This window comes from Aphis gossypii, chromosome 2, assembly GCF_020184175.1.
Source record: "Aphis gossypii isolate Hap1 chromosome 2, ASM2018417v2, whole genome shotgun sequence".
Classification (NCBI taxonomy): domain Eukaryota; kingdom Metazoa; phylum Arthropoda; class Insecta; order Hemiptera; family Aphididae; genus Aphis; species Aphis gossypii.
In genome coordinates, this window is record NC_065531.1 from 75,984,420 (window position 1) to 75,999,294 (window position 14,875).

At 20.9% G+C, this 14,875-nt stretch overlaps 2 protein-coding genes across 54 annotated transcripts in view; one reads left to right on the forward strand and one right to left on the reverse strand.

The window, feature by feature from the left end:
- Nucleotides 1-14,875, reverse strand: part of LOC114132690 (acetylcholine receptor subunit alpha-type acr-16-like) — a 198,802-nt gene that overhangs the window by 93,466 nt on the left and 90,461 nt on the right. The window lies entirely within an intron of this gene.
- Nucleotides 5-12,999, forward strand: LOC114132687 (dentin sialophosphoprotein-like). Of its 50 annotated transcripts, none has more exons than XM_050200920.1 (50): nt 5-138; nt 2,833-3,258; nt 3,476-3,532; nt 3,607-3,678; nt 3,812-3,868; nt 3,936-4,007; nt 4,137-4,193; nt 4,370-4,420; nt 4,481-4,552; nt 4,688-4,744; nt 4,871-4,927; nt 4,988-5,059; nt 5,196-5,252; nt 5,360-5,416; nt 5,541-5,597; nt 5,658-5,729; nt 5,861-5,917; nt 6,025-6,081; nt 6,206-6,262; nt 6,323-6,394; nt 6,526-6,582; nt 6,690-6,746; nt 6,806-6,877; nt 7,012-7,068; nt 7,203-7,253; nt 7,314-7,385; nt 7,525-7,581; nt 7,706-7,762; nt 7,830-7,901; nt 8,033-8,089; nt 8,207-8,263; nt 8,326-8,397; nt 8,504-8,560; nt 8,640-8,711; nt 8,821-8,877; nt 9,007-9,048; nt 9,301-9,357; nt 9,523-9,582; nt 9,665-9,736; nt 9,973-10,029; nt 10,095-10,166; nt 10,369-10,428; nt 10,513-10,584; nt 10,774-10,836; nt 10,917-10,952; nt 11,165-11,227; nt 11,348-11,413; nt 12,536-12,607; nt 12,699-12,737; nt 12,809-12,999. In XM_050200920.1, exons 1-50 carry the CDS (start codon nt 94-96, stop codon nt 12,878-12,880), a joined length of 3,408 nt encoding a protein of 1,135 aa, XP_050056877.1. In that variant the 5' UTR covers nt 5-93; the 3' UTR covers nt 12,881-12,999. The 50 variants fall into 50 exon arrangements, with proteins under 50 accessions (XP_050056877.1, XP_050056878.1, XP_050056879.1 ...); XM_050200921.1 differs by having other exon boundaries at nt 7,209-7,253; XM_050200922.1 differs by lacking the exon at nt 6,025-6,081.

The following is a 14,875-nucleotide window of genomic DNA, read 5'->3' on the forward strand; positions in this document are numbered from 1 at the left end:
AGACCTCGCAGTTTCGACACTCAGTGGTTAAGCCACAGTGGTATTATATATTTTGATAAATTATATTTCATTTCAATCTGACCATAATACAAAATGAGTGAACGTGCGGTTTTTTTGATTTTAACTATCAGTTTAAGCGTAAGTATAATATTATATAGAGAGTGTTATAGTTAAAATTATTATTAGTAACATATCTCAGTATAGTAACGGTACTACTGTAGTTAATAAAACTAACTAATTATAATAATATTATGAAAGTTGAATTTATATTGATATAATAAAAAAAATAACTAATTTTAGATAAATCTGTTAGTATTATATCAAGACTAAATTTGGTAAGTTTTAACAGGTCATATTCTTTACAATAATATATTTTTTTACTACATACTTAATTAGTTTATTTTTCTACATTATACAATTTTTTTTTTTTTTTAACTAGAAATAATGTTTGAACAGAAAATTGCTTCTGTGTTTCTCGTAGAAAATAAGTTTGAAATAATACATTGCGTAACTGTTTTAAGATTTTTATTCATTTTTTTTTTTTTTTTGAGATAACATATATATATATATATAATATATATACATTTAAATGAATATATATCCAGAAACTAAATGGCTTACTTTTTTAAATATTAATTTAAGAATTAGTAATAAATAAATAATGCATTATACTTTAAGTATTTTTTCTTGAATTATCCAATAATGTTGTATCCATACATTACTACTTTAACTCTTCTTCACAAAGTTAGTTTAAGGATTTTTCATCTATAAAGCAATAATATCATATGTGAAACAAAAATTTTAAAAAAAGATAAGAAATAAACATTACAAATTATAATATATAGTTAACATCTGTTTCTAAATGCAATAGATATAGTATTTATTATATGTCAGAAAATATACAATTATAATATATATATATATATTTTTATGTGTACGCTATACTAAATTTTAAAATTTAATTTAAAATATTTTTATACAGATAATTTTTCTATAAATTTGGTACTTCAAAAAAAGATTAACGAGCTACATTATTTAAATTTCAGCGATCGATTGAAGAATATTATCTTTTAATTTGTAATTTATAAATTAATGTGTATTCAAGAAACTTATTTAAAGTCATCATTAAAGCTATTCTGTAAAATTCAAATAGATTGCTAAAACCTCCTCTATAGATAACAATTTTGCATTAAATATGATACATTACAAAATAATACAACTTCAATGAAAATAATTATTTCAAAAGTTTTTGCAAGTTGAATAGTTTGCATTGTTTATTTAACGATGACTGTTATAGTTATATATTTGGTGAAAAGGGTTCGTCTTTTAATTCTTGATGTTACGCACCATGACATAGTATTGTGAGGAGTAAAAAAAATGATGTGTTAAAATTATTTTAATACAAAATAGTTTAACAAAAACTGTATACAGCTATATGTGATATAATATGTTATTTAAACACAATTCCATTTTTATGTGATTTTAAATACGCGCCTTTCTATTATTTGTTATTAGTAATTATTTTATCATTATTAAATATTAACTAATACTACATACTTAGTAATTAATTGAATGATTTAACATTTTAATAGTTATTTAAATTAAGTTATGAACAAAAAATAAAATGCAATATCTATAAAATACGAGTACGCATGATTTTTTATTACGTCAAGTGAATTTAATAATATCTTATAAGCTAGAATATATTATATAAGTAATAAACAAAAATTATTATTCGAAAAAATACTCATTAGTTAGTATGATTATCTGGTTGAAATCACGTATAGAATGCTGAGAAATAACATTAAAAAAGATCGATTATAGTAAATGAATGGTAAAAAATGTGAAATAAAATTTAAAAATCTAACACATAATAATGAATGAAATAGATAAAAGAAGATAAGAATAGTACCTACTATGATATCTTTTAAGGTTTAATAAACATACTATACATCTCAAGATACATTTCTTATGATAGCTTTAAAACATTAGGTTTCATTATCAAAAACTTGTGGAGTTCCGTATCTGTCAATTGTAGGTATATTCACAAAATGTCTAAATTCAAAAGCACTTGCAAACATTTCGATAAAAATTCAGTATAGATACCGCAGCAAATAAATCTAGTAATTCGCAATATTAAGTGGAGATAATTGTCATCGTAATAGATTGTATGATGTAATTAAGTTTATTAGAAAAATCAAACTATATAAATTAAAATAATATTTGCAAAATAAATCTTCACCACAAAAATATTGTTTTAATTAGTTACTATTCAGCTAAAAGCGTGTTTAAATATATATAATATATATCCATTTTTTTTTAAAAATAATATCAATTTAATAAATTATATGTATGTATATAATATAAAAGTATTTAAATAATAACATATTTTATAAAAGCAATATTTTGAGTTATAACTAAATTAAAAATAATTATTATCAGAATCGTTTTTTTGTATTATGTTTAAATATTATATATATTAATGATATATTTTATAAAATAATTAATACAAATATTCGAATTGATATTGATGTTTTAGATCAATTATTATATCTTAATTATAAAATAAATCTTCAAAAAACCATAATATTAGTAAATTGTTTTTTAGTTAGATATCAGAAGGATAACTTCATGAATGTTTTGGTATTTTATATTTTTCAACCAAACATTTTTAATGTATGTATTTCTAATAACATTAAATCTTTAATTATTTTAATAAAGTTTAGTTTTATTCTGTATAATATAATAAATATAAATATTAAATAATGATATAATACTGATACATTAAACTATTTATTAATATTCAGCTTTCAATTTTGTGTTTTTGTGTAGGTGGCTTATGGATTAGATTTGTTTAGAGTTGATGGTTTTTATAGAAATTTAGAGAAAAGGGATAATCTAATAATGTCACCTGATCGTATAGCGACAAACCTTATTAGACAGAAAAATTTGATGAAACGAGATATGATAGAAGATATTACCAAAAAATCTACAAAACCCATGAATTTTGAAGATCAAGGTTTCAAATCAAAATCCGTATCACCATTAGTTAAACGAGATATGATGGAAGATATTACCAAAAAAACTACGAAACCCATGGATTTTGAATATCAAGGTTTCAATCCAAAATCCGAATCATTATTAGTTAAACGAGATATGATAGGAGATATTAACAAAAAAACTACGAAACCCATGGATTTTGAAGATCAAGGTTTCAATCCAAAATCTGTATCACCATTAGTTAAACGATGTAATTATGTAAGTAAATCGTATCTGTTATTATATAATGCGACTTTAGGTATTAAACATATTTTTAAATTATTCATCGTCCAATATGGGGACTGGTTAAAAACTTGTTCACGGGCTGCATCCGATCTGCAGACTGTAGTTTGGAGACCAATGTACAATACACTGATTTCGAATTTATTTTTATCATGTAAACAATTAACTTTTTTATTATATTCTTTGTGTTAAGGGTAAGATAAATGATTGTTATGAATCAAATACAAATGTAGAAACCCGAGAAGTTGAGGTAAATATTTTCATAAAATATTATTTAGTATTTATAAATAAATATATTTAAATATTAAACATGAATTTGTTTAGAAAAAAGAAGAACATAATTATTCATGTTACTCATCAGCCAGTGAAACTGATGAAAGTGTTAAGAAAGATTCGGTAAGATAATAATTACATTGTACATAATTATTTAATTCTAATATATACTACTTTACAAATCATCATTGTATAAGATTCATGTTTTAATTTAAACCATTTGGTTTAATGTTGTTTTTATATAATACATGTCTAGGGTAAGGAATGTAAATGCTTTGATTCAAAAACAAATGAAGAAAATTGTGAAGAAAAGGTAAATTATTTCAAAAAATACTATTATATAATAAACATATAAATAATATTAAATGTGTATTAATTAGAAAAAAGAAAAAAAGAAATCTTCATCTTGCTCATCATTCAGTGAAACTGATAAAAAGGATAAGAAAGATTCGGTAAGAAAATCATTACAATGTAAAAAAATTAAATATATTATAATACTTTGACAAATTATCATTAGATCATATTTATGTTGTAATACAATTAATTTAATTTAATATTGTTATTATGTAACATATTTTTAGGAGAAGAAATGTAAATGCTCTGATTCAAAATCAAAAGGAGAAAACCGTGATGATGAGGTAAATATTTTATAAAATATTAAAAATATATATAAAACATACATTTTATATATTTATTTTTTTAAATATATATCAATATATATATTATAACATTCATGTTTTAATTTACATTTTTTAAATATTATTATTGAAGTATTTATTAACTATTTTTTTTTGTGTTACGTGTTTTGGGTAAGAAATGTAAATGCTCTGATTCAAAAACGAATGTTAAAACTCGTGATGTTGAGGTAAATTTTTTATAAAAAACATTGTATTCACATTGTAATATTAAATTTGTATTTATTTAGAAAAAAGAAAAAAAGAAATCTTCATCTAGCTCTTCATCAAACGAAACTGATAAAAAGGATAAGAAAGATTCGGTAAAACAATCATTACATCATTAATAATTATAAATATATTACCTATAATATTTTGATGAATTTTGATTGTTTAATTTTTGTTGTTGTAATTTAAATCTTTACATTTAATATTGTTTTTATGTAATACATGTTTAGAATAAGAAATGTAAATGCTCTGATTCAAAAACAAAAGGAGAAAACCGTGATGATAAGGTAAATATTTTATAAAATATTATATGGCATCAATATATATATATTATAATACGTTATAATATACATTCTTTAAAATATTATTTAAGTGTCAATATTAACTATTTTTATTATGTGCTGAATGATTAGGATAAGAAATGTAAATGTTTTGATTCGAAAACAAATGAAGAAAGCAGTGAAGAAAAGGTAAATATTTTTTAAAATTATTATTATGTAATATATAATATTAAATATAAATTTATTTAGAAAAAAGAAAAAAAGAAATCTTCATCTAATTCATCATCCAGTAAAACTGATAAAAAGGATAAGAAAGATTCGGTAAGATAATCATTATACTGTACAGGTATAATACTAAATATATAATATAATACTTTAATAAATTATCATTGTATAATATTATTATTGAAATGTAAATCATTTTATCTAATATTGTTTGTATGTAATATACGTTTAGGATAAGAAATGTAAATGCTCCGATTCAAAAACTAAAGGAGAAAACCGTGATGATGAGGTACATATTTTATAAAATATTATGTAGCATTAACACAACATCTATAATATCCATGTTGTAATGTAAATCATTTTATTTTATATTGTTTTTATGTAATATATGTTAAGGACAAGAAATGTAAATGCTCTGATTCAAAAACAAAAGGAGAAGACCGTGATGATAAGGTAAATATTTTATAAAATATTATAAGGCATCAATATATATATATTATAATACGCTATAATATACATTTATTAAAATATTATTTAAGTGTCAATTAACTATTTTTATTATGTGCTGAATGATTAGGATAAGAAATGTAAATGTTTTGATTCGAAAACAAATGAAGAAAGCAGTGAAGAAAAGGTAAATATTTTTAAAAATTATTATTATGTAATATATAATATTAAATATAAATTTATTTAGAAAAAAGAAAAAAAGAAATCTTCATCTAATTCATCATCCAGTAAAACTGATAAAAAGGATAAGAAAGATTCGGTAAGATAATCATTATACTGTACAGGTATAATACTAAATATATAATACTTTAATAAATTATCATTGTATAATATTATTATTGAAATGTAAATCATTTTATCTAATATTGTTTGTATGTAATATATGTTTAGGATAAGAAATGTAAATGCTCCGATTCAAAAACTAAAGGAGAAAACCGTGATGATGAGGTACATATTTTATAAAATATTATGTAGCATTAACACAACATCTATAATATCCATGTTGTAATGTAAATCATTTTATTTTATATTGTTTTTATGTAATATATGTTAAGGACAAGAAATGTAAATGCTCTGATTCAAAAACAAAAGGAGAAGACCGTGATGATAAGGTAAATATTTTATAAAATATTATAAGGCATCAATATATATATATTATAATACGCTATAATATACATTTATTAAAATATTATTTAAGTGTCAATTAACTATTTTTATTATGTGCTGAATGATTAGGATAAGAAATGTAAATGTTTTGATTCGAAAACAAATGAAGAAAGCAGTGAAGAAAAGGTAAATATTTTTAAAAATTATTATTATGTAATATATAATATTAAATATAAATTTATTTAGAAAAAAGAAAAAAAGAAATCTTCATCTAATTCATCATCCAGTAAAACTGATAAAAAGGATAAGAAAGATTCGGTAAGATAATCATTATACTGTACAGGTATAATACTAAATATATAATACTTTAATAAATTATCATTGTATAATATTATTATTGAAATGTAAATCATTTTATCTAATATTGTTTGTATGTAATATATGTTTAGGATAAGAAATGTAAATGCTCCGATTCAAAAACTAAAGGAGAAAACCGTGATGATGAGGTACATATTTTATAAAATATTATGTAGCATTAACACAACATCTATAATCTCCATGTTGTAATGTAAATCATTTTATTTTATATTGTTTTTATGTAATATATGTTAAGGACAAGAAATGTAAATGTTTTGATTCGAAAACAAATGGAGAAAACAGCGAAGAAAAGGTAAATATTTTCAAAATATTATAATTGTAATATGTAATATTAAATATTTATTTATTTAGAAAAAAGAAAAAAAGAAATCTTCATCTAACTCATCATCTAGTGAGACTGATAAAAAGGATAAGAAAGATTCGGTAGGATAATCATAATACTATAAAAGTATAATAATACTATATATATAATGTTTTAATAAATTATCATTGTATAATATTATTATTGAAATGTAAATCATTTTATCTAATATTCTTTGTATGTAATATATGTTTAGGATAAGAAATGTAAATGCTCCGATTCAAAAACAAAAGCAGAAAACCGTGATGATGAGGTAAATATTTTATAAAATATTAAGTAGTATCAAAATATATATTATAACATTCATGTTTTAATTTAAATTTTTTAAATATTATTATTTAAGTATTTATTAACTATTTTTTTTTTGTGTTACGTGTTTTGGGTAAGAAATGTAAATGCTCTGATTCAAAAACAAATGTTAAAACTCGTGAAGTTGAGGTAAATTTTTCATAAAATATATTGTATTCATATTGTAATATTAAATTTGTATTTATTTAGAAAAAAGAAAAAAAGAAATCTTCATCTAGCTCTTCATCAAATGAAACTGATAAAAAGAATAAGAAAGATTCGGTAAAACAATCATTACATCATTAATAATTATAAATATATTAGAATATTTTGTCATTTTGATGAATTATGGTTGTTTAATTTTTGTTGTTGTAATTTAAATCTTTACATTTAATATTGTTTTTATGTAATACATGTTTAGAATAAGAAATGTAAATGCTCTGATTCAAAAACAAAAGGAGAAAACCGTGATGATAAGGTAAATATTTTATAAAATATTATATGGCATCAATATATATATATTATAATACGTTGTAATGTACATTCTTTAAAATATTATTTAAGTGTCAATTAACTATTTTTATTATGTGCTAAATGATTAGGATAAGAAATGTAAATGTTTTGATTCGAAAACAAATGAAGAAAGCAGTGAAGAAAAGGTAAATATTTTTTGAAATTATTATTATGTAATATATAATATTAAATATTAAATATTAATGTATTTAGAAAAAAGAAAAAAAGAAATCTTCATCGAACTCATCATCTAGTGAAAATGATAAAAAGGATAAGAAAGATTCGGTAAAACAACCATTACATCATTACTAATTATAAATATATTATAATATTTTGATGAATTATGGTTGTTTAATTTTTGTTGTTGTAATTTAAATCTTTACATTCAATACTGTTTTTATGTAACACATGTTTAGAATAAGAAATGTAAATGCTCCGATTCAAAAACTAAAGGAGAAAACCGTGATAATGAGGTACATATTTTATAAAATATTATGTACTATGTAGCATCAATACAATATCTATAATATTCATGTTGTAATGTAAATCATTTTATTTTATATTGTTTTTATGTAATATAATATGTTAAGGGCAAGCAATGTACATGCTTTGATTCGAAAACAAATGAAGAAAGCCGTGAAGAAAAGGTAAATATTTTTTAAAATTAGTATTAAGTAATAATATATAATATTAATTGTGAGTTATTTAGAAAAAAGAAAAAAAGAAATCTTCATCTGGCTCATCTTGCACTGAAACTGATAAAAAGGATAAGAAAGATTTGGTGAGATAATCATTACAATGTATTTAATTCCAAATATATAATACTTTAATAAACTATCATTGCATACTATTAATTATGTTTTTATGTACCTATACATTATGTATAGGATAAGAAATATAATTGCTCTGATTCAAAAACAAAAGGAGAAACCTGCGATGTTAAGGTAAATATTCCTATAAAACATTATGTAGTACAAACATATATAATATTCATGTTTAAATATTAAATATGTATTTGTTTAGAAAACAGAAAAAAATAAATCTTCATCTAGCTCATCATTTAGTGAAACTGATAAAATGAATAAGAAAGATTCGGTAAGATAATTATTACAATTATTGCATATGATTCTAATTATATAATATTTAAAAAGAAAGTATCATTGCATAATATTCCTTTTTTATGTAATACATGTTTATTGTTTAGGGTAAGAAACAAAAATGCTCTGATTCAAAAACAAACGATAAAACCCGGGATGGTGAGGTAACTTTTTATAAAATATTATGTAGCATCAATATAATATAATTATATATATTGATGAATATGAAGTACATAAAAATTGTTTATTATGTATTGATGTATTAGTTATTATTATTTTTTTATGTTTAACAGTGCAATAGTTCTAATTCAATTAATGAAAATGGTGAAATGAAGGTAAAATATTTTATGAAATTAATTAAATTATTATTACGTTTATGTATCTGTTTTTGTATTTTTTTGTAAATATGGGACCAAAAAATCAATAAGTAATATAATATTTTGTTATTTTATTAATCAAAAATAAATTAATAGCCAACTTAATACTTTTTAAAATATATTTTTTTTAAATCTATAAACAATAATTTGGATTATTAGTAATAGTATTTTATGTATATTTCTTATTTTCACGATACCTATATTTTTTAGAGTGGTAGCCGAAGTTACTCCAATTTGCAAACTGACTTAGAAAACAGTGAAATTATGGTAATTATTAATTATGTTCTATGTTTGTTTATGAATTATAAATATGAAATATACATTTTTGGTTAACGTTTTTGTAGAATATATCATTCAAAGTATAGAATACATACATCGTTTTAATTACTGTTTAGTTATTAATATATTTATTTCTTATACATATATTTTTAGAACCATCAACAAATTAATTATTCTGAGTCAGAGATCGGTGAACAAGACAATGAAACGATGGTGAATATTAATACAATATACTCGTACATTAACAACTATACTTAAAATATTATATTTTAACCACAACATTTTATTAATTCAGTTAAATGAAATAGACGAATCTTCATCTTCATTATCACATTGTGGAAGTGGTAAAAATGAATTAAACAAATCGGTAGGTAATTAATACTTGATAATCCAATATTTACTTCCAATACTTTTTTTTTTACAAACTTATGATTTATTTAAATTTAATTATAAAACGTAAATTTAGTTAATAATAGTACAATATTATATAATATAAATTAATTTTAAAAGAAGGCATTTTTAATGACCTATATGTCTACATATACAATATTATACATATTAACATATATGAGTTATGGAATAATAGGTTATTTATGTTTTTAGAGTAACCAATATAGTGCGTATGAATCGGAAGTAAACAATGAAATTAGGCAAACGACGGTGAATAATTTATTAATTTTATATTACTTCAACTCAGTTATAATAATTTTTTTAATTTATTTTAGAATAAAGAAAATAACAAATCGTCATCTTCAGTAACGTGTTATGGAAGTGGTAACGAGGGAATAAAAAAATCGGTAAACATAATTAATAAATTTAATATTTTATTGTTTGTTTCACATTTTTAAAACAACTTTAATATGTATGTTTATTTTATTTATTATAGATAATATAATATAATAAAATAATTATTGCATTTTCGTGTTATTAAAAGTATATTTAACCTAACCTAATTTTAATTACAATTTTATTAAAGATAATTCTAATTTACATTTTTAGAACAATCAACGTTATGATTATTCTGAGTCAGATATTAAAGAACAAGATAATGAAACGATGGTGAATATTAATATAATTCACATTAAATGAATTCAATATTACATGGTAATATTTTTAGTAAATAACAATATTTTAATTGTTCAGTTTAATAGAGACGTGAATTCTTCATCTAAATCAACTCGTTATGGATGTGGTACAAATGAAATTAACCAATCGGTAAAAAATATCAAATTATTTAAGTATTTTACTTAGGTTATAATATATTGTTAGCTTTAAAAATTTACTCGAAATATGTTAATTACAATGATTTCATAAAGGAATTTAAAATTACAAGTTAAATTAAACAAAACAATTGTATACTATATTATTTTATTTACTATCCAATTAATATTGTATTATTTTTAGGGGTTAAAACGTATTAGTTCTGAATCAGAAGTAGATGAAGAATTGTCAGGATCAATGGGAATGGTAAATACTGAAAAAATATTAACAATACACATTAATTCTGTTTTTTCTTATTTTAAATTTGTTTATGTTCTTATTTTTAGATGAAACAAGAAAGTATATCATCGACTTCATCATCAGTAAGTAATATCATTATACTTACTGAATAAATAATATAAAATATCTAAAAGCAAATAGTTTATTCAAATATTATATAAATATTATATACATATATATATATATAGTTATTTATTAGTATTTATTACTTATAGCTATAGGTATACGAATTTAAAAATAAAATGGTTTAATATTTGTTTATTTTTTATTTTATTACTTCATATTGTATGTACAGGGTTATAATCAACGTAACATCATGAACTCAAATTCTGCACGTGGAGAATCAAGAAACACTGTGGTAATTACAATAGAATTAAATTTACGTAAAAAATAAAAATAAATACAAGGACACTTTGTTATTAAAATGTCGGTATCGTATGTTCTTTTTGTTTTAAACCATGATTTTTAATTATTATAGGTAAATGATCAATCTACGTCGTCTGCATTGTACAACCAAGGAGGTGAAAATGCAATGGGAAATGCGGTAAATTACAATATTTGTGGACCATAATTTATTAACATAGCTTGAATACATTATTTATAATTTCGGAATTCAAAATAAAAATTAAAAACTATTATTATTTATTTTAAACAATGTAAAAAAATAAAATGATAATTAATTAACATTTTTATTGGGATTTGTGGAAACGCATTTATAATTTATAAGTTATACATGAAAATGTTTAAAAAAGAAACAGAATCGTATTTAAAAAATACATAATCAAGTGAGCCACTATAAAGTGCATCATAATTTATGGTACATGTTCATAAATTACCATTATATCATTCAATGTCTGAAATATATTATACATGCATTTACTTTGTTTGAATTTAACACTTAGATATTTATTGTAGTAAGAATAATTAGACTAACATTCATAAACAAGCAATAAATTAATCATACAAAGTGAATATACATAAATATAGTATGCCCCAAAGGTATCCCATATCGTTCTACATAATATCTATGTGGAAAAGCTATAAATTTAAATAGGAGGTTTCAATAGTTATTTTTAAGTTATAACAAGACTTCTACTTAATATCATAAATTCGAAAAATAAAATATTTATACAGGCAAATTTTTGAAATTTAGCTTCTAATTTTAGAATGTATATTATATTCGTTGATGTTTTTTTGTGTCTGTTATCACAATCTGAAGTAGAAAAAATTATTTAATCGAATATTTTAAGGATTATTTCTGATAGAAAATCTACTAAGTATTTTTAAATGGCATACATTTTTAAATTTCCAATACTTGCATTTTATTTAAATAAAAAACTATTAATAAAAAAAAAAAATAATAATAGTTTTAGGCAAAATTTTTTTGTTTTTATTTATTGATTCATAAAGCAATAATAATATGATATAAATGTATAAAACATTTTTAGTCATAACTGTCATTATTTGTATTATTCTTACTATTTAAAAAAAAATTAGCTCCCGCATGGACAATTTTTGTATATATATTTTAATTTGAAAAAATTTACATAAATATTGTATACATTACATATTACACTAAACATGGAAGAATATAAAATGTTATTATGTTAATAGATAAGTTAATATATAAATAAATCATATAAATCTAACTGTTTATTTTATTTAGGAAATAAAACAATTGAAATATTCATCGTCTTCTACTTCCGTTTCTGGTGGTAAAAAACAAATGAATCAAGTGGTAAATAATATTATTTTGATCTTTTCATAATATATTATACTAATATTGTATTAATCGTGTTTTAACCTAATGATCAATTTTTTTTTTAAAGACACAAAAGTTGGAATCAAATCAATTTGAGCACAATTTGGTATGTATTTAAACCATAATTTAAAATTCATCTAAAATGGATTTTATTAAGAGTTATTTAATGTCTTGTAGAATTATAACGAATATGGAAATCAAGAAGAAGAAGAAGAAGAAATTAATCACTCTGGATGCTCCAATCAATGAATAAATGTAAAATGCAGTAATATCTAATATAATATTATAATATTACCATTAAATAATACAATTTTTAGCATCTTATAAAAGTCTAAACAATTTTTAATATAATACTACTGAACTAATAACTGTGTTATATTTATTTTTCAAGTGGTACCTAAACAATTAAAATATATTTAAGTAATTTAACATTTAACACTAAGTATTCGTGATCTTTGATAAGATAATCAATTTTTTCATGATAATTAGGTAGTGTGTAAATAAATACTGTATTGTAAAATTTTAATAGTTACTTTAAAAGTTTTTAAAAATATTTTTATTACTTAGATAAAAATACAGTTACTTTATTAGTGAAACCGTTAATAATCCATGTTTAAGTGATAATTGTGTAGGTACAATTTTAAATATTATTCATTTATAATATTATATTAATAATATCAAAGGTTTATTTAGTGAGCTATACATTTTTATATTAGTGATTCATATTTATTCCTACTTACGCTTTATATCAAATATATTTATTTTTCTTATAATGTGAAGATATTTTTTTAGATGTCGCATATAAATATCACATGAAATTTGTTGATTGTTTTGAAAATCTTTTAAAATAAACTCTACAATCTGTAGGATAATTTATTTGAGTTAAAATTATTATAAATTATTATATTATATGCGAATATATTCTTTATCTCTGTTCCGGGTTATTTGAGTGTCCTTGTATTTATGTTTGTGATTTTTTTTACTTATTGCCAGATATCGATTATGATCAGTAAGATATTGTTTACACTTAATTTCATCAGGTGGTTTCCTTTTTATCGTATGATAGCATTAAATGTTGATCATTCGTTGAGTACATAATATATTTCTTGGCATTTCGGTTTAAATGTATAAAACAAAAAACAATTTCAGTGATAGTCTTAAATGAGATTATTTAAGGATAACACATGATCACATGCACTCTGTTTATGCTTTATAAAGTTATAAAAGTATATAGGAAGGTTCAAGATCCTAAATAAAATTAGTTTTTGAGGTAAGGAACATACCTATGGCCTTTGGAACCTTTCGATAATCATTAACTCTATGAAAATATACATTTTGAATAATCTCTTTATACACTAGTCAATATCAAAGTGATTTGATTCATATTTATAAGTTTGCATACATTAATCTATAACAATAAGTTTTTTTAAAAAAATGAAGGTTTAAGGTGAATAAAAATGTAAAGCTGTTATTCATGTTTCTTTCTCTCAAAAATAAGGTATTTGCTTATATTATTATTATATTTATATAATAATTATTAATTCCAAATAAACTAAATTTTACATTTTAAAACAATTTAAAACAGACCTAGACGGTTTGTTTGAATATTAATAAAAAAAATATAAATTATGTTTGAACATGAAAAAACCAAATTTGACTTAAGAAGAACCAGTTTTCTGTTATTAGCTTTAATATTAGCTTAAATTTTCTTATAATATAATTTAATGATAAGAATGTTGCTTCATTTATCATGAATGATTGAATTTTTTCAAGTAGGTTATGATAATATTTTTATTTGATTCTTCTCAATCATTAAAAAAAGTAAAGGAATTTATCCACAAACTAAATCACCAGAAATCAATCTCAAACTTGAAAAGTGTATTATTTTTCCCCAAAACGGGATAATCAAAACATAAAAAAACCTTATATTTTACAACCAATTTATTCATTGACCCACTTACAAACTCAACAGGCTTCGAATTTGAATATTTATATATATTTTAACTGTGGATGAAGAATTTATTTTGGAATATAATAGATATGGTTAGTTTTGGAATAAAATACTCATATATAATATATTAATACTAAAATAAATAAATAAGTAAATCTTGTTCTTAATGTAATTTTGTTGAATTTTATTTTGTCAAATTTAAAATCTTAAAATGCTGTTAATTATTAATACCTTACAACCATATCTTAATTATCGTTGAAATATATAAAATACATTATGTAACATGTGTATAC

Bases quoted from the DNA above. Each gene is read 5' to 3' on its own strand.
- LOC114132687 (XM_050200920.1), top strand. From the start codon at position 94: ATGAGTGAACGTGCGGTTTTTTTGATTTTAACTATCAGTTTAAGC. The intron at 7,582-7,705 runs GTAAATATTTTA...CTAAATGATTAG, and splicing joins GAGAAAACCGTGATGATAAG to GATAAGAAATGTAAATGTTT. The intron at 9,583-9,664 runs GTGAATATTAAT...TTATTAATTCAG, and splicing joins AACAAGACAATGAAACGATG to TTAAATGAAATAGACGAATC.